Below are 26260 nucleotides of genomic sequence, written 5' to 3' on the forward strand. Positions count from 1 at the left end.
TGATCCTTACCAGAAGATTCCAGATCTAATCTTTCTTCTTGGGCATGAGCTCAGATGAGTCAAGCAACAACTAGAGAAAGATATCACTGTGGCTCTTCTTGGAATACCAGTCTCCACAATGCTAATTTTTCTGGCAGAAACACTTACTAAACACCATATCGGAAAGTATTTCATAATTCTATGTATGGTCCTACTAGGGTAATAGCCTCACAATTTGCATTCAGCTAGGAAATTCATTACTCTAATAGAACATAGGACTGATTGCTCAACAATGGAAGCAGGACGTCTTCAAGCCAGTCACTTAAGTACATCTGACCCCGTGGAGCATCCTCACTCTGTACCCTGAGATTAAAACCTTTGGGCACCATACTATCTGCACCTCTCCCTGAAGAACAGGACAGAGCCGCTTCAGATATCCTTCACCTACTAGAATCTGTCACCACTGGGGAATGGCATAATCCAGACACCAAACCATCTGCTCTACAGATACTCTGCACAGAAGTATTTCCCAGACACCTTGAGATGGGTCGCCCAGGTCAGGATAAAACAACATCAGACATTGCTGGTGATACACCATGGAATCCAGCTAGACAAATATTCAAGATGACGACGCCTGAGCTTTCCCTGTTTTCTCCCATGGAGACAAAGGGGGCACTCACTGCACTGTTCTGTCACACTGTAAAAAAGAAAGGGGTCTGGAAACAGTCATCATGTAGGGTTTCTACTCTCCAGTATTTTGGGGGAAGACAAAACAGGCTGCTGGGCAGCTGCAGAAAACAGCTCTCACCCTTTTAAGAAAGCCAGAGTTAAGCCCTGGTACAACTTTGTTCCTGATGAAAAGGATATGGGACAGGGAAGGAAGAACATCAACAGGTACTTAAATCTTCCCAGTTCACCTTGAGAGTAAGAACTGGGATTTCTGGGACAGGGAACTGATCTAATTAAGCCTGAACTGAAGCCTGAACCTAAGCCTGATCTGCAAAATACAAACATATTGGAGACATCATGTTAGTTTGATTACTGACCCCTTTCTGCTCTGTGCAGCCAGAGCTCCTGCTTCCCAAACTAGCTCCAGGCATGCCCTACCTGTAGGAATTACCTGCACATGCAGCTGGAGCTCAACCACTTCCAAGCTGGGAGCATTGACATGGTAAGACAGGGCTGACATTTTAAATGGGGAAGAAAAGTGGGTCTTGAAGAGAGGGATGGTGCCCTTCATGTTGCCTGACACAGATTAATCACACACTCCAGAGGGAGAGGAAAGATCCCTTTGGGAAAGTCAAGACCAGGTGAGGGTCTTCAAATTTATATACAAGGGGAAAATCCTGACTGGTGTCAGGGCTTCCTGCATTCACAAAGAACAGCCTAGATTCTCTCCTGACATTTCTGGCAGCCTAAGCCAACAGACTGGTCAGCAACCAGAACAAAAGGCACAAACAGCACAAGCATCAAGTCAAAAGGAGCTCTCAGTATTCACTCACGCTGAATATTCCTACCTGTTTTCAGGCTACAGGATGCAAGGGACCACAGAAAGATCTAAAACCTGGCCTAAGGAACAACAAAATTGAGAGAACAACTAGAGGAGCCCAGGACCACTATCTGCTTTGGAAGGTTGCTGGAAACAGGGGAACTCCATTTGTACAATATAGGCAAGAAAAGGGAGTCTGTCAGCACCCACTCATAGTTAACTCAAATTGTCTTCTGAGGGGACCCACCCTACCACGCTGAATTCCTAACAGATGAAGAACAATGGCAGTTACTCTGCAGAGATGCCAATGTTTCCAAAATTCAACACCTTTCTATCAGGATGAGCAAGAAGTCTCCTGCATGCTAACATCCTGCCAAGGCTGTGATTCCCCCATGGTTCTTGCAGGAAAGTACACAGCTCACAAGCACTATGGTATGGAGAGAGACTTCTTCAGAGCCTATGTGCCCAGATCATGGAGATTTTTTAATAAGGATCAACATCTGTGAAAGTGGAGCACAAGTTGAACAGAGAGAGTGGTCCATTTGTCTGAAGAAGACAGAAGTAACCAAGTGTTTATGATGCTGCACTTTTAGCAGCACTGAACTAATACTTGAACACTAGACCCTTTTCTGTGACAAAGTACTGACAGCAGAACTACTTCTGTGAGATATTATTTATGTAACTCTTGACAGAGGTATAAATCTATTTCTCCCTTTATTAGTGCCCTACCAGCTCCCATCCTCAAAGGGAAAAGGGGCAGGACTGTGAAAATACAACTAATCAGAGTTAATTTAGGGTTTAATTTCACAGTCCCATCACTCTAAAGGATAAAAGAAAGGGTAAAGCTAAAGATCCTTTACATGCACTCTGAGGCTACTCAATCCCACATCCCACTAGGAAAAGAGACAAACAGCATGACCTAAAGCAGAACATAAAGAAATGAAACCTCCTATGTGCATGCAAAAATTATACATTGAAGCTGGACAAGTCCTTGTATCCAAACAACAGAGATATCCAAGGACTTCAGTGTGGATTCAGGGCTCCTCATAGCATCCAAGGATAATGTGCAAAACGCAGCCAAGGAAAAGACTCTTCCGTAACTATTTATGCTCAGAGCAGTCCTTGAGATCAACGGCAATGGCCCCAAAAGGAAAATACAGAAAAAGGAATATGGATTTCCTCAGAGGAAAGTTCTAGTTCCTGACTATCCCCTGAAGCAACAGCTCCCAGCCTGTCACTTGGCTTTCTGTGGATGCTTACATGTAAGTGGTGGCAGGTGTCAGACAGGTACTTAGCAAACAAACCCTAAGGAGCTCCAGATCTTTAAGGAAAAACCTTTCAGCCGAAAGACCTTACTGCTTAGCTGCAGGCATGGCTTTGGATGCCCTATCTCTCAGGTAGAGGCAGTCACCACAGCACTCAATTAGAAGGAGTTATGTGTCCTTTGAGAAGCTGCCTCGGTGCCCCTGCTCAAGGCCCATGCCTGGCTCATATTTCCACCTACACTGTTGCTCCTGCCTGGCAGAACAGTGCACACAGGCACGAGACCCTTGTAAAAAACCAGCAAGTGCTGTGACTGTCAGCACTTAAAATCCTTCCTAGCACGGACAAGAAAGAACACAAATTAAGGACACTGTGGCATAACAGCCAGGCCAACCCCACCCCTCCCACCCCAGCTCAGTGTCTGATGTCTGAGTGGCCAAAAGGCAGAGCAAGTATGCAGTGACAGTTCTTCAACCTACTCCTCCAGTCTGCAGCATCTGCTGGGTTGAGAACTCCTCTGTGTGCCAGGACAATTACCTTTGCGCTTCCTACTCCTCAATGAACTCCTCTCTCAGCAGTTTATCCACTGGGGCTTTGAACAGGTCCAATTCACAGATCTACAGCAGTTGGTAGCAGCCAGTTGTGTACCTCAGCTGCAGCACTTTCCTCTCCATTTCAAAACAGCCATTTGCTACTTTTGTTTCCTGATCCCTCTTTTCTCTATCAAAGAAAACCTCTTTAGGAGACTTTCCCAGTTTCCTCTAGCATTACTCTCCATCTCCCTGCTGAACATACAAGTTTAGAGTGTTTCCATTATTTATTTAGTATTTCTTAGCCAATTATTCTCTCAAGCAAAGAGCTTCCCTCTTCTCCGAAGGCAGACCCTGTAATGATAGATTATGTGAAGGAGGATTGTTCCCCAAGGGGGAAAAAAAATGTTTTGCCATTAGTCTGTACTTCACTTTATCATTCTTTTTATTTCTTTCACTGAGATTCACCACAGGTTTTAAGTAGGCTTTCTTACTTTTAACAGCTTCCTTATCCTGATGCAAACTCAAAATGTTTTGTTATTGCTGCTACAGTTTTGTTTCCAACTTCCTCAACCCTTTTTTTTTTTCCCAAAGGTAAGAGACAGCACTTTCTCTGACCGTTTAGTAGGAAACTCCTTCCGTTTAGTAGGAAAGGCAAATCTTTCTGAAAGTGTTTTGGGCTTCTGGCTGTCACTTTAAGCTTTTTTTTAAAAGAATATTCTTAATTCTTTTTGTTGCTTTCTTTTCTAAAAGGAGAATACCATCTATTATGGCCACTCCATACAAAGCAGCTCTTAGCAACAGAATATAATTTAGCACTGAGTGTGTCCAGGATCTGGCTCCAAGAGCTGTGGCTGTGACTGGTTACTCCACACAGCACTCCTGCCTCTGTCACCACACTGATCTCCCTCAGAATGTTGTTGGGAGTTGCCAACCTGAATGAGCAGATCAAATACTGTGCTTTTTCAAGTTCAGCCTGGAATCACAAGAGTTGAAGGAATTCTGTGTTAATTAACTCATCCAATTTGGCTCTATGGTGCCCTCAGTGTTACCAATGTGCTCTGTAACTTTAAGCTACTGTTTTCTACCAGGAGAATTGGTCCTTCTCCTGGAAAACACCTTGCCATCTCTGCTCAATAAAGATCAAGTGTTAGAGGAGGCAGTCAGGAAGAGCAGAGGACTTCCCTGTGGATCACACTGCCTGTGCAGGACCCATTCCCTAGGAAAGCCCAACTGCCTGAATTTTGCCAAGATGTGCGAAGGCCCAGGGGTAACAGGGTGGGGATTTGTCATGGGAGGATGGGGCAGGGAAGGAAAGCACAGGAACTCTATGATATCCTATGACCTGCTGCCATGACAGATAAGCAGCAGGGCAATAACAAGAGTCAGCACCCAATGCTGGTGGTTCAGATAAATCAAGACATCCACAATTTCAGTCTCTTTTACAGTTCCTGCTGGAGAAGCAGGTACGTGTTTAGTAAAGTAGCCCTGACTGGCAACTACTCTTTGGAGATGAGTTCAGCTCTATTTATCAAAGAGCAAAGCAACCCCACTCTGTGTGTCAGCAGTGGAACTGTGTGGGACAGATGCTGCTAAGAGGGGAACTGCAGGAACACATACTTTGTGACAGTTATGATCAGAGTTATCTAAAAAAATACACAATGCTCCACAGCAGTTAACAGGTGAAGCTTAGCCAGGGTTTTCTGGCACGGGGACAACTGATGAGCACTCCTTACCACACAGAGCAACATTCAACCGAGGAAATTTCTTTAAGGACACTGATAGGGCCAATTACTGCTGCAGGTTACAATCAGCCATGCTCAAAGGTAGATTTCATTCACTTAGAAGACACTGCTTGGCATTGGGAAGCATTAAAGGGATAAGAGGCTGTCAACATGGAAAAATAAAATATTTAAAAAGCAATACATCTAAGAAGCATTTAAAAAGCTTAATTTATACTGCCTTTGTATGATTGATTAGGTTGAATGATGGCTCCACTGGCTCTTGGACTGGCTACCCTGTCAGCAGGGCAGTAATAATATCAGCAACAGAGGCCTGTGGAGCTGCTGAACCAACCCAACTGCTCAGCACGGAAAGAACAGGTTTGTAGAAGGTTTAGTAAAAGCAATCTGTCTAGATTCCTTGACCTTTACACTTTGAGTACTTTGCAGCCATGGAAGTGTGTGTTACCATAAGTTCTGGCCCTGCTTGGGAGTGGTGGTCTCAGCAGGCAGGTCTGTGGTGGGCATGGAGCGGTGCAGCTTGTTCCCTCGGCTGTCATTGCCTGTGCTCTTCCGCTTCTCTGCAAAAGAAAAGCACAGGCTCAGGTAGATTCCTGAGCAGCATTCCTACTATTCCAAATACAAAAAATTAGTTTCACTTTTTAGCTGTAGAGTGACAAAGCACTTTGAAAACCAAAGGAGGTATAAGCAGCATGAATTTTTACTTCTAAGCACCTCAGGTAACACTCTGACATGAATTTAAATCTTTGCTCGTTCAGGCCTTCGATTTTTAAGTTTCCAAAGGAATGTGCTCAAATCCTGCCCACTGGTTGCAGCAGTGGCTGAGAGATGAAAACAGCTGGAAGCAAAGAGTTGATCAGGAACACAGCTGGTCAGCATTTGAAACAGCTCTTGTAACATGGAGGAGCTTGGAATGATACACCTCCAGCTCAGTCAGTCTCAAAGACACAGGTGCCTGTAAAATTACACCTGGATGAAGGATCTCACTGTATGTTTGCCCTGTTCTATTCCTCTACAGGTATCTAGTTTGCCCCTTGTCTAAGACAATCCTACCAGGTGAGGGCTTGGATCTAACTCCATAAGCTCTCTCATGCAGGATTGCTGTAGATGGACTCAGTGCCAGAACGTGATGTTCCAAAAGCAAGAAGTGATCACGACTGAAACTCAGTTGAGTCAGATTATTGCAGCATCTTCTGTCTCAAGAACTACTTGCACACAGAAATGTTAAGTTTCCTTCTGTACAGATAGATTTCTGTGCCTGTTCAAGCTTGCAAGGCTCCAGGACCCAGGCTCAAAGTCAGCCAGGCAAAATCACAGAGGAAGCACTAGAAGTTCAGCAAGTCCCTTCCACCTCACCTGCACATTTAGCAAAGGTGAATAGAAGGGTGAGAGGAAGTGCATGAGGGATGTTCACCAAAACAATCTCAATCAGCAAAGCTATGCATATTTAACAGACTGCCCTGCTTGTTACTATTCCACAGGCTGATCTAGGAGTCTTGGCACCAGTGGAATATCAGCACTGTGACAGACATCCTCACTCTGCAGCACAACTAGCTAATTGTGCAAGGGGTCTGGCACGCTGCAACTCAGCAGGGTCAGAGTGAACCAGAGGGATGATACCAACTGACATCAACCTTGCTACTTGAAGGAGAGAAGACTGTCCTTAGGTGGAACACTGCAGGCAAGTCTCCAGACCTGCAGCAGCAGAATGGAAATATCACCAGCACCTCCTCTGTGCAGGCTTCTAGAGTTTAAAGGAGGGTTAAATCAGAGTATACCCATGAAAACAGTCGGTCTAGACAGTTCTTTCACACTCATGACTCCATTTGAATAGTCAGAGCAGAGGAAATATCCTCAAGAGACCATACCTCCAGGGCTGTAGTCTTTCTTCGAATCTTCCTTTTTCTGATGGGGAAGGGTAAATCTGTAGTCTATACTCTCATGTACCCAGCCTTTCTCAATAAACAAACCAGGAACTTCATCTGAAAACAGCCAGTACCTGTAAGAAATATGTGTTATTAGGTACCTGTCTCCTTTTCTAGCTAGTTAAACACACACACACTTTTATTTGCATTGAGTCGAGAAGCACCTGTATGCTCAACTCACTAAAAGCTGAATGCAGACATAGCTTTATGTTAGCCCTGCTGAGAAACACGGAAAGCTTAGCTTAGAATCCATTCCAAGAGCATGCCTGTGCAACAATCGTGGAAAAAAAAGATGGTAACAAGGTTCCTGAGCAGCCATTGCCAGCACTTGAACCTCCACTAGTCCTCACCTCCATGGGAAGGCTTCAAAAAGTTGGGCACGTAACCAGCCACTACACTTCATATACACAAATACTTTCCCCTTCTCTCTCCTCTGCAATTCTATACACTCTCCCAGTCAATCCCTTCCTGGGCGATGGTATCTAACACAGCCCCTCTCTCAGGGCAGAGATGGAAGTTCATGGTCATCTCCTTTCCCACCTGTTGTGATTCCTGTCAGTGCCAATTGGGGTCCTGCGCATCACCAGTTTGGCTTTAGCAATTCCATCCTGGAAAGTTTTCTCAGCAGCAGCTTTATGCCTCCGGATTCTTTCTTCCTCTGCTTCTTTCTCCATCCTCACTGTTAGAATCAGCAAAGAGCAGCATTAGCTTTCCTTCATTGTATTCCGACATCAATAATGTCCTTTATTTTACTATACCATGGGAGTAAAAAAAAGCATTTTATTGGGGATTTTAATAAACATTCTTTACAACCATATACTCTTCCGTTTACTTTCTGCCCACCATTCTAAAAAAAAAAAAAAAAAAAATCTCATATAGATCTATATAGAAGTAGTCATGGTGTAAGAATAGACTGGGCTGAAGAAACCCTGGATAAAAACCATCATATCACAGAATCATGGAATGGTTTGGGCTGGAAGACACTTTAAGGATCATCTTGTTCCAACCCTGCCATGGTCAGGGACACCTTCCACTAGACCAGGTTGCTCTAAACCCTGTCCAGCCTGGCCTTGGACACTTCCAAGGATAGGACAGCCACAGCTTCTCTGGGCAACCTGTGCCAGGCTAGGATGGATGGGACTAGGGGCAACCTGGTCTAGTGGAAGGTGTCCTTGCCCATGAAGGGGGCAGGGGGGACCATGATCAACTTTTAGGTCCCTTCCAATCCAAACCATTCTGTGATTCTTGGTCTCCCAGAACAGATACTCCCACATTCCAGCTAAGGAGCAAAAGCCAGGCTCCATGAGGGATGCTTATCCCTCACTTGTTTCAGAAAGAAAATAACCTAGATGAGCTACACGGTCCACTTCCATCTACCCAGCATTCACATTTACAACCAATACAACCCCTAAACTGTAATTCTGACGTGTTCTGTCTTTACACCTATACTCCCTCAAGCAGCACTACTTACACAGAGACAAGGTCTGGTGTTGCAACTCATCATTTAGAGAGGCTTGAGTGGACAGTTTATATTTACACAGCTCCATAACTAATTCATTGAAGCGAGAAACACTAAACTGAGATTTATTGCCCAAATCCTGATAGTAGAGAAGGGCTGCTGGCAACAACCTGACCATGGGAACAGCAGCAGGGCCAGCAGTAGGAACTGATTTTAGGCAGGAAGTATCTCCTCTGTACCCAAGAACCAGATGATGTTTGGACATAAGACAAATTTTTGGTTCTTTTCTGTTCCTAAAACAGATACTGTCTTGTCCAACCTCTCTGGGCCTGCCATAATTAGAAAGGTACTGAACAAAAGACAGACACAAATAAAAAACTAGAAGCAAGTATTGCTTTTTCTTAAATTTACAAAGTTTAAGCTGCCACAGGAGATTAACTATAAATCTCCAGTGAGCATATCCCTTAAATTCCATATAGCCATCCTTATTTGTGGAATTTAGACAGTAAATCACAAAAGAAGAGGTCACTTGGGTTTACACCATGTTATAATGGTGCTGGAGCTTCAGTGTTCTATTATGTCATTCTGAGATCTATATTCCTACGTTTTATTTAGGTTTCATTCAGAAAATGCTTCTGGAAACAGGCTATCATTTTTGCCATGAAGTTATTCCACAACACACAAACACTCTACTCGCTAGGTAATTTTTCTTACCTCTCATTTGTATTTCTTGTTGTTCCCTCTCTTTCTTGGCTTGGATGGCAAGAAGGCGCCTGCTCTTCACAGCACTGATCATATCATCAGCTTCGATTTCCACCCGGTGCTCTATTTTCATAATTTCGTGTTTTTTCTTTTCATTTCTTCCCATCACATGCTCTTCTTTCCCATTCTCCTTGGTTTTAGCCACCATTTCTTTTCGTTTCTGTTTCTCTGCCCTCTTCTTGTCATTCTCCTCCTTCAGGACAGCCAAGCGCTCTTTCCACAGCTCAGCCGAGGCCTGTTGCTTGGCCTCCACATGGTCCTGAACCGAGTATGTCATTAGGATCCGGTGACACAGTGCTCCAAGGATCCGCAATTTCTCTTCAGGAGTCAGCTCAAAGAACTCTGATGTCTCCAGTTTCTCCAAAAACTCATCCTGTACCTCATTATCCTCGAAAGCTGCCAAATCCTTACTTTCATCTATGTTATCTGAGACCTCGCTTTCCTCTTGCACATCTGACTTGCGCAGGCAGAGGCGAACCAACTCTGAAGCGGAATGCAGAGTAAGTGGGATTTCAGAAAGTTTCATTCCCAGCTCAGCATAATCCTCAGCAATTTCATCCTGCAGCAGGGTCTGCAAGAGAATGACCAGTACTCTGTTCAAGTACAGGAAGCCTCCCTTTTCTGCACAAAGGGCTTCCATCAGGGACACTGCTGTGATGGGATACTGAGCATCTGGCATCAGTAACCCTGAGTAACAGCTCAGGAACTCCACCACCATGGCCACATCCCCAAAAAGTGTGTTAGGAAGTCCCTCTGGAGTATCAACCAGCTTAAAAGTAGGCAATGTCTTCCCTTTCAGATCTTGGTCCTCAAATCTCCTCTGTTTTTCCAGTTTTTCCTTCATCTCCTTCTCCTTCCGCTCCTTTGCTCTTTCCTTCAGTTTCTCTTTCAGCTTTTCCCTTTTCTTCTTCATGTACTCCTTCCGCTGTTCCTCAGTCATGGTGGCCCATCTCCTCCTGTGTTCCAGGAGCTCATAGCGTTTCTGTACCAAGCCTCGTAAATCCTCAGGGAGACGGGCACGGTCCTCATTGGAAAGCAGCCGAGCTGTTTTGGAGATGATGCAGGACAGAGCACTTTTTTTGTCTTCCCTGTCTTTGTTTTCTTTGTAATAGGCAATGAGATGGAGCGCTGCAGGAGGCAGATGTTTCTGGGGTTTCCTGGAAGATCCAGGGGTGCCTCCGGAATTCCTGGGAGCCCTGGATACCTTAGTGGTACCTTTAGCCATGTCCAGCAGTGTAATTTGCTTCATTTTCATCTTGGGGGTCTTCAAACCTTTTCTGGGAGACTTTGCCTTCCCCGATGACTTCTGCCCATTCAGAACCTTTTTGCCTCTTTGCTTTTTGTCCAAGGATTTGCTGTTCCCCTTTCCTAGTCGGCTCCTCTTTGGAATGTGAAAGTTAGAACCAAGTTTAGCAGGTGACACAATTTTCATCACCTCTTCCAGCTCCTCTTTAGGACAATTTGAGTTCTTAGAGTTTTTCACCTTCAGCGGAGAGCCAATTATAGATTTTTCCAAATGCACGTGACACCACAGGGTTGGACTCAGTGGCTGTCCCAGTGAAGATCCATCTGCTTTGGATTTCTTAGGAAGCTTTCTTTCAGGTGACCGAGAGCTCTTCCTCTTGGCTGAGGGATTGAGAGCCATATACTAAAATTAAAGGAAGAATTATTTTGTATTAATATTGAAAGGTAAGTAAAGTTATCTAGATATCTGTCAATTATTTTTGCCCATTTCAAATTTTTCTTTTTTTCCTAATGAAATTGCTCATTTCTCTAACGGTAACAGGCTTTTGCAATCATAATCAGTCAGAGAATGGCCTAGGTTCAGAGGGACCATAAAGATCATCTTGTTCCAACCCCAGCCACGGACACCTACTCCTAGACCAGGTTGCTTCAAGCCCTGTTCAACCTGGACTTGCACACTTCCAGGGATGAGGCAGCCACAGCTTCTCTGGGCAACCTGTGCCAGGACCTCACCACCCCCACAGGGAAGAATTTTTTCCCAATATTCAATTTAAACCTACTCTGTGTGAGTTTGAAGTCATTCTCCCTTGCCCTGAACAAATATTTATCTCCTGGTTTTACAACAACACTTGATAGTCTATGAAAAAGTGAGTTTACTGAATGAACAAAATAGTGCTTTCTACACCAGAAGATGGATTTTAAAACAGCACATTTCATGGTATGGCATTTAGTTGGTTAATATTATATTTGGCTGGTTAGCCCTATGGGCTGGAAGAACCCATTCATGCTATGTATGTGTTCAGTACTAAATTTGTATTATCGGCCATCACTCAAGGCAGCCCTGTACATGAACCAGGCTTCATGAAGTCACATGCATCCAGGTCTTGGGCCCAATACCTGACACTACCACATAAAGACTGCAGCTGTCCAGGAACTTAACTTTACTTGTAGACAAGTAATGCAAACCAATGGAAAAATTCAAAGGCAGTTGCATCTCAAGTTTTCAAAGCAGACCACTGTTCCAGATGTTCAAGCCATGTCACCTCTCAAAAGGTCACCCTTCAAAAGAGTAGGTATTCCTGATCTGCTTCTCTCTGGAAATGGCACTTGGGGACATGGTTTAGTGGTGGCCTCGGTGATGCTGGGTAACAGTGAGGTTTGATGGCTTTCAACCCTAATGATTTTGTGATTCTAAAACCCAACCAGCACACTGAGGTATCTGCCAAGACTCAAGGAATGGGCAGCAAAGCAAAGCAGGTACTTGTAGGAATTCTTACCTTATGTGGGTCAAGCAAGAAGTCACTGAATTTACTGGGGAGAGAGTACTTCTTCACTAACTCATCCTCCACAACCCAGGGAGCGTTCTCACACGTGCCAGCACGTAGCGCATTGTGACGGATGAAGTACCTCAGGATCTCCTTGTTGGGAGGACGCTCTGTACGGACTAAGCTATCTGCTGGAACGTTGCTGATGATCTTGGAGATAAGAGACACACTGTTAATGATTAACTTCTAACCACATTATAAATACAGATCATATGCCTATAAGGAACAAGGATCATTGTACTGCTTCAGGTCCGAAAACTCCTCGCTCATTCAAAGCTGTCTGGGAAAGACTCAAACCAAACAGAATTTGCAGAACTGAGACACAGAGAGATTGGTAGGAGAATCAGATAGCTAGAACAGTAGAAACCATGAGTTTATGATGCAGATTTTTTGCCAATGCCTACTGTTTTATCTCTGGCCTTCCTGCAGCTTGTGCTTGCTACTGACTTTTAAGGTTTTACATATACATGTTTGATTTTTTTTTCCTGAGACCAAAGGAGCACCTCTGCACATGGTACTCTTTGAGGTCAGCACTGCCTCACTTGTCAAATTACCAAAAAACAGACAAAAAGAACAGAGCAGTGCCGCAGCTATCCACAGCTTCCCAAAGCACTGCCACCTCCAACTCAGAGCAGCTTGGTCAGGACAACAGCAACAACTGCCATTCATGATTTCACTGGTCTCATGAACTGCAAGACCAGAGATGAGGCACTTAACAGCAACCACAATAAAGCTCTGTGACTCAGTGTGTGTGGTACCAAGAGTTTCCATGCACAAAACCCAATTACAGATAGAAACAGACGGGCTGGTCAGCCTCACAGACAACTATCCTGATTCCAGTGCCATGACTCTGGCAGAAAACACTACATTGTGCTGTATAATCAGCAACAGTGATTAACTAAACTTGCATATTCATGTTATAATACAAAGGACTCAAGCAGACAACTCACCTTATCTTCATTTTTCAGTTTGACATCATATTTGTGTGGCAGGAACTTAGGTGGGACCCACTTCCTTTCTTCCTTCTTCAACGAAGTGGGAAGCTTTCGAGGAGACCTACGTGCTCGATCATCTGATAAGAGAAGGCAAGACACGGTCTTATTATTAGAGTTAAAAAGAAAAAAAAAAAAAAAAAAAGAAGAAAAAAACCAGTTAAAAAATTGAGACCACTACTGGACAGGGCATCTGACTTCTTGGTATCTGTACACTGTTTGGTTAAACTAGAACTTTAGGAATATAACCCAAACTGGATTTTAGGAATAGCCAGAAGATATAGGCCAGGAATGGAGGCCCAGACCAGCTCTGAACTAAGGAGGTAACATCTATCTTCACGGAGTAAAAAGCACCATCTTCATTTAAACCCATCTCTCTGCAGTAAGCTGCAACCACCTACCCAAAGGGAGAAAATGCAAGATTTATGAAAGGGAGATATAACCCTACCAGTAAATCTGCTAAGGGAACTCCTCCAACAGCCCTGATTGCCTATGCCATGCCTTCTTTGAAATAGTTCCATGATAGGAATCACTGACTTTGTTTTGTCTTAAGAAAAGAAAGCAATCTCCAAATGTTTTTGTGTTTGTGGCTACCACAGAATCATGGAATAGTCTGAGATGGATGGGACCTTAAAGGTCATCCCATTCCATGCCCCCTTCACTAGACCACCATGCTACAAGCCCTGCCCAATCTGGTTTTGGACACTTCTAGGAACTGGGCAGCCACAGCTACTCTAGGCAACATGTGCCAAGGTCTTACCACTCTCACAGGGAAGAATTTCTTCCTAGGATTCAAAGAAAACAATAAAGCAAGCATGAGGGATCAGAGTAATAATCTACTAAATATACAGAGAATAAAAGTAGATGTTAAACCTAAATAAAACTTAAGAATATAGACCTCAGAACCACATAATAGAGCATTGAAGCTCCAGCACCATTATACCTAACATGGTATAAACCCAAGTGACTTCCTCTCTTGTGATTTAGTGTCTAAATTCCACAAATAGGGATGGCTATAGGGAATTCCATCAAAGAGCACCTAGGTATTTGGGTGAGGAAGAAGAAATTGCTTTTGGTATTACACCTTAGAATGACAGCACATTTTCTGCTTTAAATCAGGCAAGAGCACCTGAAAACCAACAGCACTGATGCCCCAAAAATTCACCACTAACAAGTACAATTCTGGATTTTCACCCTATAACACTGTTTTGACATTCACAGCCCAGCACCGAGATGTAAATATAATCACTGAGCAAACTCCAACACTCACTGCCAGGTGCTACCTACTGCCCTGCCATGCTGTCTCTCTACTTACTCATACTATCCCTCCTGCTGTCATCTTCCTTCAGCATCACTTCCTTCTGGTTGTCCTGGGCTGCCTGGCTGGAGTTCTCCTTGTCACTGGATGGAGAATCACAAGCTCCGTCAGATTTTTTTTCTGAGGCCTCTTCTTCAACTTTCTCCAGGGGATGCATTTTCACAACTTTTACAGGCAACATTTTCTCCTTACCAACCTGCACAGAAATATTGGTGAAGAGTGAACTTGAACAAGACAGGTGAGCTAACGGGCTTTAACATTATGAGGAAGGGAAAAATACCAGCTAAGAGACCTAAAAGCAAAACTCCCAACTCACAGCATTTTCCAATGCTGCTTCCTCAGCCTAAGGACACAGCATGTGCACAAGGCAGCCCCAGTTTAAGAGACTATGTCTTAAACGTTGCCCACACACAACATTAACTCCTCCCCATTTCAATAAGTTGGAGTTTTCACCAACATTCCCAGTTTTGGAGGAATTTTCAAATCTTTAGGGTCTTTTTAGTGATTTCTGAGCTTTGACTTCAGGCTCCATTTGTTTCAGACTACTGCTCCTTCTGGCGATGTGTCAAGTGAAAAGATTATGACAGATGATAATTTTTAACTTCTTCTAATTAAATAATGTATTTATATATAAACAGATCATCACATATTTAAGCAGTATAACAATTTTATCACTTTCCCATGCACACACATATATTAGTCATTTTTTGCTTGCAATTATTCCAGGATCCTGTTGGAGGGCCCCTAAAAACCATCCAGTTCCAAGTCCGTGTCATGGACAGGGACACCTTCCACCAGAAGTATGGCTCACAGAACCATTTTCCATCCAAACGCAGGTGCTGTCACTGGGATTCTATAGAGAATAAATTTTCACATCCTTCTAATAACTTGAGTGGCTAACATATTCTTCCTGTCTCCTACCTTTAGCTATCTGAAATTAGCCCTATGCAGAAGCACAAGATAAAACAGAAAACACATCCTTACCTCAAAGTCACACTCTTCACCCACTGCGAATTTGGTCATGATCTCCAACCAAGCTGCATCCACCAACTTTTCCAATGACACAGTGTTGTGGTGGACTATTTCCAGGACCAGTTTCTCATACCAGATAGGAAACTCCTCCTTTAAGCTGAGCAAGCATAGAAGTTTTCCTTATTCAGGGGAATAAAAGCCCAAATGCAAAGTACCCTCCCATTTCCCAATTCCAGGAATTCCTGTTAACAGCCACAATGAGGCAGATGCTCCATTAGCATGCAAACATTCAAGGGTTTTTTGGTCCCCTCCTTTCCCTGGGTGTTAGCTGGCATGAAAATCCCAAATGGCCTGGTTCTTCCCAGAAAGAATACTGTAAACACTCAGGAAGAGCAGCACTTAGTGTGAACTCTTTCATGATAGTTATTACTGTTCCTCTATTAGATATTAAATACAGATCCAGATGATGCAATTATCCTGGGGCTTGTTATACTTTATATATACTTATACATACTTATATATACTTATATATATATTTATACATACTTTAAAATGCTTGTTTCCAGTAACACCATGATTCTGATAAAGATTTAGTATTTCCTTCTCCCCCAACAGGCTGCCAGTGCAGTAAAGACAGGGGCAGGTTTACACAATCATATTATCTTGCACGTTTCACGTGTCATGACCTTCAAACTTTTTCATTCAAAGAAATGAAAACGACACTAACTTCCCTTCTTTCCCTTCTAAAAGTTGACCTCAGAAAGTTCGCAGGGACACTAAGGCATATGTTGCACAAAGTCTTCTGACTAAAAAGTAAAGTCCGTTTCAAGTTACCATAAGGAGGAAAAAAATACTCCATTTTTTCAAAGTACTTTCGTATTCCCAAACTCCAGGATCCGTGGCTGAGAACCTTCAGCTATGTGTGCTGTGTTACAACTGCCATAAGCAAAGGTATCCCTTTAGCAACCTGCCTAAATGAACTTTTTTATCCAGCTTAGTGTCAGGTATTAAAGCAAACTACCTGGGAAGCTTTTCATCCACTTTCAAAGAGAAAGACCAAAATCTCATTTTACAGAATCTTCTCACACCCCGCTCCCCCACTGCATATTAGAGAGACTACAGCTAAATTTGTTATTGAGAAATTTGAGAAATCTCCTGTTTCTATTTCACTGACATTTCTCAATGTTTCTTGAAGTGGTCAATCAATCCCACATGGACAACCAAAAGAAAGTAGCAGCAGACCATTGAGTTTCGACTTAAGGATTTTAAGTTTATGGAGCTGCCTTCACACCTTCCCTGCCCTCTCAAACAAGAACACCAGGGAGCAAAGCCTGAAGGCAGTAGTGTATCACCCCTCAAAGAAATTAGGACTATTAGCAAATGGGCTTCTTATTTGTTGACTTTGAGATTGTGATTAACCACAAATGATGGAGAATTTTTCCTTAGGAGAAGGCTGTGAACTCTGCCAGTGGATCAGAAACATGAAGAGAAGCAGCAGAAAATTCCACCTCTTAGGTGATACCACTGACATTGTCCACAGTTTTTATCCTGGGGAAAAAAAAGTCACAGAAGTCCAAGTCATAGGTTGAGAGAATGGAGAAATATATCACTTGTTTAGCATAATTCCTATGATTTGGTAATTACACAATAAATTATATGTGTTGGTTGAGACAAGGACTTGCACCTTTACAGAAAATTCATTTCTAAGGCAAGGGGCATGCTGGATCTCATCCAAGGATTCCTGTGGGCTAGAGAAGGTCAGGGCCACAGCAGCCCAGAGGAACACAACTTGCACAGAACAAGGACTCTTGTTTCTTCAAGTAGAGTAGATTCTCCAAAATCTCACTACAAGTTTTTTTTAAATTAGTGCAACAACTCTAATGCAGACCTAGAGAAAGTAATTACAGGTGCAGACCTGGCTGATCTCATACATTTCAACTGACTCCTTTTATACTATTTTGACTGTACATTGTTCAAGATCTGTTATTTTTCCCTCTACAATATTCCCAACACTCCAGGGGTTTTAAAATATGCCAAGTGCCCTATGCTGAACTATTTTGGTTCAAGTAATACCAAGATACAATACCAAATAAGTAAATTACCAAATTGTATTAGTGATGGTTTAAAATTTGGACTTCATTTACTTTTAACTCCAGAATCCCCAGATCTCCTTACCTCACCTCACCGACTAGCCACACATTCCCAAGCCCACTATTACACCCCAACACCTAAAGATAGGCACAAACCCACATCGCCACCAGTACTTACAGCTCAGCAACTTCCTGCTCCTCCTCCCAAGCCTCTTTGTGTGTCAGCTGGCTGCTTCCGGTGCTCTTGCACGTCCAGATCCGCTCGCTGTATCGCTCTAAACGTGCTTCGTACTCTCTGTATGAGTGGCAGCTCAGGAAAACAGGGTTTATGCAGTGGAAACCACAATCACCATAGCACAAAACAGTAAAATCTAATCAATTCTTATGACCGGAGCGTACAAAGGCCAAGGAGAGCCTCAACACACTCTGACCCTGTGACCACCATGAGGATGTTGCGCTAAATCAAATGCGCTGGTGCTTTCTGAGGCCAAAATGCCCGTCCTGCTCATCCTGGCACAAAAGGTTCCACACCACCAATAGCCCAGCTGCACTGCGCAAGGGAAACACAGATGGCTGACGGTTTCACAGCATTGCTAGCTTACTTCAGCTTTTCCAGGCTGATACACTAGAAAACAGCACAACCAATGTCACAGGCACATGCAGGAAGTACAGCATGGATTGCTGCTACATTCCTGGCAATAACTGTTGCGGCACTGCTAGTACTAATGCCTTATGGTGGTGTTACAAAATCCAGATGCAAATTACCAGGCTACCCATCACCCCCAATCTTTTGACAAAAGAAAAAAACAACCTATTTGAAACTGAAACCCCTAGAAAGGCCATTTTTTTCCTTTGGTTTCCAAAAATATCAGCCTTCTGCATTCCGAAATGAGGAGCTCTCCCACCAACTACATCACTTCCTTCATGGAATCACAGGATCCCAGAATGGTTTGGGTCAGAAGGGACAATAAAGTCGATCTTGCTCCATCCCCGTCATGGGCAGGGACTAGACTAGGTTGCTTCAAGCTCTGTCCAATCTCGCCATGAACACTTCCAAAGCTTCTTTAGACACCCTATGCCAGGAGCTCACCATCCGCACAGCAGAGAACTTCTTCCTAATATCTAATCCAAACCTACTGTCTTTTAATTTGAAACCATTCCCACTGGTCCTGTCACTTTATGCTCTTGCAAAAAGTCCCTCTCTTTCTTGTTGGCTCGCTTCAGGTGCTGACACTCCTCTGTCACAACCTCCCTCAAAGTTATGTTATTCCAGGTGGAATGACATGATTAAAGGCTGCCTGAGCAAGCCATCGGGGTGCAGAGAGCAATAGCTACTCTGCTGTGAGCATGTTTATCTGCTCTCCCTGCTCCGCTTGGGTGGTAATTAATAGTCAGGGTAAACAGAGAGCAGCTACTTCACACTCACTATGGACAGAAGATGCACAGGCACGATTATCAGTGTAGTATAAATCCACACCAATTGCCCCACGACCAATGTCACATGCCCTCTAATGGGAAGTTATGAGGAGACATTCTAAGAGAGGCAAGAAAAGCACCTTTTGCTTCTCCTGCATATGCCCTCCGGTGCTAAAGCCAGCATGAAGCATAAGGCACACTGGGTACAGCCACAGCTCAGCCCACTGCCGCACCAGCACTGATTTGCAGAGTCTTGTGGGAACAGTAGATTGCTCCATGCTCTTGCACAGGCAGAGCCACCAGTCACAGAAAAGCACTCGGTGTGTGTCTCACACCTTTTGCCATTCAAGAACATTGTAGTGTGACCAACCTATTTCTTTTTATTTTTTAGGATTCTTATTAGGAATTACAACTCCATCAAAGCAAATTTCTTTAAATGTTTCCTCACAGCTCCAAGGTACATAATAAGGTACAGCAGCTGCATTATGGGTGTTGATGTACAGGTAACTTGCAGACATAGCAGTCTTGCCCCGTGATCAACGCAAGGATATTAACCAGGCACTATGCAAGGGTATTAACCAGGAAGAGTCAACTCCAGAAGTCTGCCACAGTACTCCCCTTCCCTGAAGCACACTGCAAACTACAGCAGAAACCCTGTGGTCTCTCAGCTTGTCCTGCTTGTGGAGTCTCCTGCTCCTCAGCAGAAGAAAAGACCTGACAATTCATCACCCTACTATAATTCAAGCCCTCTGGTCCATTCTTACCCTCTTTAGGGTTTAAAAGATGCTAAATTTTTCACAGAAACAAAAGGTTCTGTGCTTCAGGGGCAGGAAGTGTGATCATTGTGGTGGAGCAAGGAAAAATCAGAGCTCATCTGCAAAGCCCCACTGACCAGCCCAGGACTGCCACTGTGATGCCTGTTGTAGTGATACTGAGCTAGGAGAGAAAAAAAATATAACAAATTAAATCAAACAAGAAACCAGGAATTCTCTTTGAATTTACAGCAACTTGAAGCTGGAACAGGTTGCCCAGAGTAGCTATGGCTGCCCCATCCCTGGGGCCAGGTTGGACAGGTCTTGGAGCAACCTGGTCTACTGAAAGGTGTCCCTGTCACAGCAGGGAGGGGAACAAGATGAGCATTAAGATCCCTTCCAACCCAAACCATTCTGAGATTCTATGATTCAATAATCACTTTAATAATGACTAAGTTGCAACCATAACACTATTTATTCCTGTGCCTTTCCCACTAAGAACAGCCTAAAAACCAAATCAAATCATCACAGCAGACAGAAGCTTAAATGCAGGAGCAGCAGCCATCTTCAGCTTCATCCTGCTGCAATCCCTCTGCATTCTTCCCTTGGTTTCCTTCTGTGTATCTGTGGAATAACTGAATGACACATTTTTTCCCCTAACATCATTTCCCATATCAGCAGGGAGATCCAAGAGACTTTTCCGTACGAATGTTCCACTCCTTATCCACACCTATGAGAACAGGCTTAACCTCACCATACCAGGACTCACATTTCCCAGACAAGCCTGGAATTTAGACGTGACAGATAGGGTCATTCCCTGTTCAGCTCAGATCTGCCTCTTCCATGCAATTCAATTCCACCTCCAGCTGGTCAGCTCATCTAACACTGACGCTGGACACACTCCTTATCCAGGGCTCCAGACTTGTCCCACAGCGCTGACCCTGCCTTTGTGCTCTGCCAAGAGCTCCAGATCAGGTCCTGCTTTGAATTCCTGGGGCCAGCACAAAGCCAAAATGCAGGAGGATGTTTTTGCAAAGTTTACTATAGCTCAAACTTTCCACTACATATACACTGCTCGTCTTTTCCACTCAGACTGGAAACAAACCCAAGAAATTTCAGATTGTTCAGTAGGTCTGATCTAGGACTGCAAGTCATCATTGCCCCTGGTATGCCATAATCAATCCACCTCTCTACACAACTGGAGCCTCCACTGCCAAAAATTTCCAACACAGGAATAAATAAAATCCTGGACACAAGCTACTTGCGAACACTGCCCAAAAAGTTACGAATAACATGTATATTAAACGAAAGAGCTGACTATCCACTGTGTAGCTGTTAATACATCACATCTGTTTGCATCCCACTGCAGATCACCCAATGCTGAAAGATGTCAAAATTAAAGTACAAACAAAATTACAATAGAAAAAAGGGACCTTTTTAAAGAAAGATGTTTAAAAGTTACCAAGCTAACCACTGCACAAAACAACTGCTGACAGAATAAAACATTTACTTTTTCCTCAGTTACTAATTTCTGGGAGAGCATGAATATCAACTTCAAAAAAGTTTTACTCCATCTGAATTGTTTGCACTTACATTAGCCAAGAAGGTAAACTTCCCAGAAACGTGGGTACATTTATAAGGTGCTACTCCCTGGATGCGTAGCAAAGTTCTTCTTACAATTGGAGAGCGTGACACAACAGTGTCTTTGTGCTGCCACCTTCCACGTAGAGTTTGTCAGGCCAGTATCACATGTGAGGAAGAGAGCAGCAGCCTTTAACCTGCCAAACCCTTCTTCTTCCTTACGCTGATACCATACGGGAGTATGAACTAAAGAAGGACAGCAGGCTTTTACCCAGAGAGGAGACAACACAGCTTCCCAAAAACATGCGCTGGGAGCTGGGGCAAAGCTTTGGCTGGAACAGCCCAGGCTGGCTGAGCTCTCTGAACCCAGCTTACCTCCTGATCCGGCAGCAGTTTTCCAAACCATGTTGCAGCAGACCTACATGCCCACAGCTGAGCTGACCGTTCACCAGGGTATACACAGGGTATTTGGGAGCCTGCAAATACTCAGCACCCACTACACTAGCAACAGCACTGTACACATCCAAAGCATTGTCCTGACACTTCAGGTAGCTCACAGCAGATCCCACTGAGCTCCTGCAGGGATGAGTCTATCCCTAGCTGCCCCACAATCTGCCATCCCCACACCCACACAACTAGCAGGACCCAAGGCTCTGCCAGGACGCAAAGGGCTCTACACAGCAGGACTTCTCTTATAAGGCTTTTGCAGGATTTGGCAGTCAAAGGAAACCACAAAAAGCTACAAGGGAAAATAAGGCCAAACAAACACCTCAACTCCACTGACCAGCTTATTCCACTCCCACTGCTACCAAACACTTCCATAACACACACCCAAGGGGAAGATGTCTCTCCTTACGCACACCACCACAGTCTCCATTTTTTTGTGTGACCCAATCTGCTGCAGCTGCAAATTTTAACAACAACAAAAAAAAAGCTTTAAGAAATTTTGGTGTCCTTCAAACACCTCACTTGTAGCTTGTGCAGTACAAGACCTTACACAGTCTTTAGGGGAAGAGCTGATCAATAATTTTCCAAGATAGAAGACAATTCAGGAGAATATATTCTGTCAGATCTTGGCATAAATAACACTGGGTGAAAACTTAGGTACCTCCTGGCACGCTCTTAGTAGGCTCTCCCATCTACCAGAGCCACTCCTCCTCAACACTATCTAGGATAAATGGAAGTGACCAAAAACGCCCTCCAAGTCTTCCTTGGGTAACATCTCCCTCCAGCTTACTGGCTCATTTGCAATTTTCTGTTCCACTTTTGGCCTAGCATATATTATACACCGTCAACAAGGCAAAGCAGAAACTCAACATTGCTTGGTTTCTCTTTTTAGCCTCATGACGTCTGTCTGTCAAGATGAACTTTCTAGAACATGCTAGGCTGCCTCCCACAGCACCCCATGAAATACTTCCTCCAGGAAAAGAGCACCTCTCCAGAACCTCAGTGCTTGCCTTGGTTTCTTCTGTCCTTCTAATCCTACAGCTAACACCTCCCTCTCTCAGGATGAGAAACTATCTTTTTTCCCCCCCCTTAATTTTAATACCACCCAAGTGTTTGCAGAAACGTGTCCTCCACCTACTCGCTGGATCCACAAGAGCCATCTAACAAAATGGTGCTTTCAGAAGGAGCCCCAGAGTTCCCCTGTGCTGTTTCAACAAGGCAGATGGCACTTAAAGCCATGTCTTATTTATAAAAGTAGTATTTAGACTTAAAACTCGTCTTTTTGATCACTGATCACTCCTCACAGGTAAAAAGATAGAACTGCCTGGTCAGGTGGATGACTGAGCTACTTTCAGTTTGCACACACCAAAAAAGCAGGTTGGCGTCACAGACTGCATGTTTTAATTTGAAACAGTTAAAAAGCATGTCTCCAACACTCCACCTAACTTGTTTTACTGGGCTACATTAGAATTTTTTATAATATTTTACTGAGTACATTATAACAATGCCTACCTGCACTCAAGAGATGCATTTCCTCTTCAAAGGCCACCTAATCCTTCCTAGGGGCTTCCTCTGCCTGCTCTGCTCACTGCAGAAACAAGACACTCTTCAGCACAGGGGATATGGAAGTTCTGGAGCCCCTTTGTCTTCCACACTGCCAACACTTCCTTCCCATATCCATGCATTCCCTCTTACTTAAAGCCCTTCCTTAGTTCTCAACTCAGATCCTGATTTTTATTACACAAACACCAACCCAGCCTTCTGCAGCAGCAAGTCTGCACGTTACAGCGCCGAGGTCCTGCCCCTTCAGCCCTGCTGCGGACTCAGTCAGTAACTCTGCTGCCGCGCAGCTCTGTCAAACACCAGTCTGGCCTACGGCCACTTCCTGCGATCAAAGGCTGTCACACGCAGAGAAAGAAAAAAAATTTAAAAATTGGTTTTTATGCAAAAGCAGCCCAGGAAGAGATACGCTCGGAACGAAAGCCTGGGATGGACACAGCAAGAGCTCCTACCGCTGTTTAATTCTCTAGAAATTAAGGACTGCGGAAGCCTCCGGTGCCAGTGTGCTCCTGGCCCGCGGGAGTGCGTGAATTGCTCTAATAGTCCGCTCTGACGGTGCCGGGTCCCCGTTAGCTCCGCTCCCCGCCCGCTCCAGCCCCGCGGAGTTGCTGTCCCACTTCTCCCGCCCGCCTGGAACAGGCTCCTGAACTCCTCAGGGAACAACGATCCCGCCGAGCCCAGGGCAGCGCCCGCCGCACTGTCCTCACGGTCCCACTACCCGCCCGACCCCACCACCCCTTTGTTCGGCTCCACGGCCCCGGGACCCGCCCCGGCCCCCCCGCGCCCTGGTGTGGCGGATACTCGCGGGTGCGGAAGGCCTCCTGCGTGTGGGGGATGACGAATAGCTCGCCCGGCTCCCCCGGCGGCAATGGCTTAGCCAGCGGGAACGGCTTGCGGCCGAGTAGCGGCGCCATGGTAAGACCCGACGGGGCCCGGGCGGGACGGTTGAAAAATGGCGGGAGATTCCGCTCCCCCTCACGGCGAGCGGCGGGACCGGCCCCGCGCGCGCGCCCCTACCCTGCCGCCCCGCCCCGCAGCACCCACCCCCCGCGCCGCGGTGCCGACAGTCTATTGGCTAGGCGCCTGCTCCGCCAGCTGCGGATTGGTCTCACGGCCAGTCGATCGCGCCGCCTCGCCCCGCCCCGCCGGTGCGGTGGGGTGAGAGGTCGCGTTATGTAAGTGGCGGCGCAGCGCACGGCTCCATTTTGTAGCCCCCCGTTATCCGCCCTCTCCCCCTGCCGCGCGGCGACCAATCACAGGGTACTCCGCCCCCTCTAGCTCTGTGACCACCAATCAGAGCGCGTTCCGGCCACCGCCCCGCCTCGCGCCCATCCGGGTACCCCTGCGGGGACGCGCGCCGGGCTTTGTCCTCCGCGTCTGGCGCGGGGCATTGTGGGGGTGTGTGTGGCGGGCGCAGCCGCTCCCGTAGGAAGTCCCGGGCCGGGCCCGCCGGTGCGGACTCTCAGCGGCCCCTCGGCGCCGGGTCCCTCCGCTCTGCGGGGAGGCGGAGCGGTGGCCTCCGGGGCGGATGAGGTTGAAGAAGAGGCAGGAGCTGCGGCCTGGGGGCTGTTTGGACAGTGGAGAGAGAGGCTCGGCCACCCCGTGGGTGCTGCTCCTGGGAATGGAGGAAAGACAACAATTAGAGAGTTGTGGGTTGGGTTTTGTGGGTTTATGGCTTTCTTTTTCTTCATAGGAAATGTCTGGGGAGATTTTGTGGCATGAACATTTACTGGGGATTGGAGGGGCGGCAGCAGTCAAAGCAGAGGCTGTGATCTCATAGCTCTTTCCAAGGGATTGGAAAGGAGATTTGTGTTTACTGTGCAAGTACATTCTAGGGATCCTGGGTTTGTGCTGTTCGTGGCACTGAAGACTAGGTCTGCTTTTTACAGCCCTGTCATGGCTGCTACAGGATGAGAAGCAGCAGCCCTGGAAAACTGCTTAGAATCATAGAATCCCACAATGGCTTGTGTTGGAAGGGACCTTAAAGATCATCTTGTTCCAACTCCTGCCGTGGGCAGGGATCCTTCCTACTAGACCAAGCTGCTCCAATCCTGTTCAGCCTTGCCTTGGACACTCCCAAAGACAGAGCAGCCACAGCTTCTCTGGGCAACTTGTGCCAGGGCCTCACCATTCTCACAGGGAAGATCTTTTTCCGAATACCCAGTCTAACCATGCACTATGTCAGGCAATTGGACACTCAGATTACCCCCTGCCTGTAAAGGGCTGTTTATGCTGGGTGATTTGGCCCAAGGGAATGTATGAACTGGGACCAGTTCTGCTCTGGAGTAAAAGAATTAATGGTATAATTCATTTCCCTAGATGACAGGAGAGTAACTGGATCTCACACAGTATTCTCCAGATGTAATAATTGTAGATGTAATAATCAGATTATTAGTTCACTAGATTGCTTTATAGGAATGAGGATCTCATAATTTCTGCTGGTGAAGTATTTAAATAACTTTAACTTCCCTGGGTGCACGCTTATTTGATGTGTTGTGTAATTCTGGGGAGAAGTTTGGGCTGTAAGTATCCCTGGAACACAGCAATTGCATAATGGAGCACAGTGTCTGCTGGAATCAGAAGTCCAGTGTATTTTCCACAGCATTGTAAACGGGCAGGAAAGAAGGGTAATGCTGTAACATAAGTGTTCACTCTTTCTTTATTGTTGTTGGTACTAGTAGTAGTATTCTGCAATGGAACAGGTTCCCAGTGAAGTTATGCCCCATCCCTAGAAGCATCCAAGGCTGGGCTGGACAGGGCTTGGAGCAACCTGATCTAGTCAAAGGTATCCCTGTCCATTATTTAGATGGAACAAGATGGTCTTCAAGGTCCTTTCTAGCCTATCCCCTCACATGATTCTATGATTCTGTTTAGTAACAGAAGAGATATATATTGCCATAAATCCATCAGTGAGTGTAAGAATGGTTGTTGAGGATTCCCATTACCCCTGTAAGGGGCTGTAAGAGTTGCTTGAAAGCACAGTCAGCTCACAGACAGTGAAACAGGTTCTTGTGTGACTTCTTGTGGAGCTTGGCTTCATTCCATGTTATTTTGTCAGAAATTAGAGTACCTGAGCTTGTTGGAACCCAGGAAATTCCTCTGGCTGCCCTGGAGGACTCGAGCCCCTGTCTGGGGGCTCAGAGACCTTGGCACAGAGCCCAGGACCCCTGTGCCTTTGATCTAGCCCTTGGAAA

At 45.2% G+C, this 26260-nt stretch overlaps 1 protein-coding gene and 1 long non-coding RNA gene across 3 annotated transcripts in view; both read right to left on the reverse strand.

Annotated features, from left to right (window-relative positions):
• The window catches only part of BAZ1B (bromodomain adjacent to zinc finger domain 1B), a 41336-nt gene extending 17219 nt beyond the window's left edge, over positions 1 to 24117 (reverse strand). Inside the window, exons 1-10 of one of the 2 annotated variants that reach the window (XM_074557082.1) lie at positions 23868 to 24116; positions 17489 to 17605; positions 15233 to 15377; positions 14246 to 14444; positions 12889 to 13010; positions 11891 to 12088; positions 9102 to 10797; positions 7469 to 7607; positions 6872 to 7002; positions 5452 to 5563 (exon numbers count right to left, since the gene is read on the reverse strand). In XM_074557082.1, the coding sequence (XP_074413183.1) occupies positions 5452 to 5563; positions 6872 to 7002; positions 7469 to 7607; positions 9102 to 10797; positions 11891 to 12088; positions 12889 to 13010; positions 14246 to 14444; positions 15233 to 15377; positions 17489 to 17605; positions 23868 to 23980 (2972 nt within the window). In that variant the 5' untranslated portion in view covers positions 23981 to 24116. Of the gene's footprint in view, positions 1 to 5451; positions 5564 to 6871; positions 7003 to 7468; positions 7608 to 9101; positions 10798 to 11890; positions 12089 to 12888; positions 13011 to 14245; positions 14445 to 15232; positions 15378 to 17488; positions 17606 to 23867 lie in introns of both variants that reach the window. The other variant, XM_074557083.1, reaches the window with a different exon arrangement.
• On the reverse strand, positions 20699 to 23853 carry LOC141731416 (uncharacterized). Its single transcript, XR_012583513.1, has 2 exons — positions 21435 to 23853; positions 20699 to 21305 (listed from the first exon to the last, which is right to left on the reverse strand). It is a non-coding gene; the product is annotated as an uncharacterized LOC141731416 (long non-coding RNA).
• Positions 24118 to 26260: the final 2143 nt, after the last annotated feature.

The sequence above is a fragment of the Zonotrichia albicollis genome, chromosome 22 (assembly GCF_047830755.1).
Source record: "Zonotrichia albicollis isolate bZonAlb1 chromosome 22, bZonAlb1.hap1, whole genome shotgun sequence".
Lineage (NCBI taxonomy): Eukaryota > Metazoa > Chordata > Aves > Passeriformes > Passerellidae > Zonotrichia > Zonotrichia albicollis.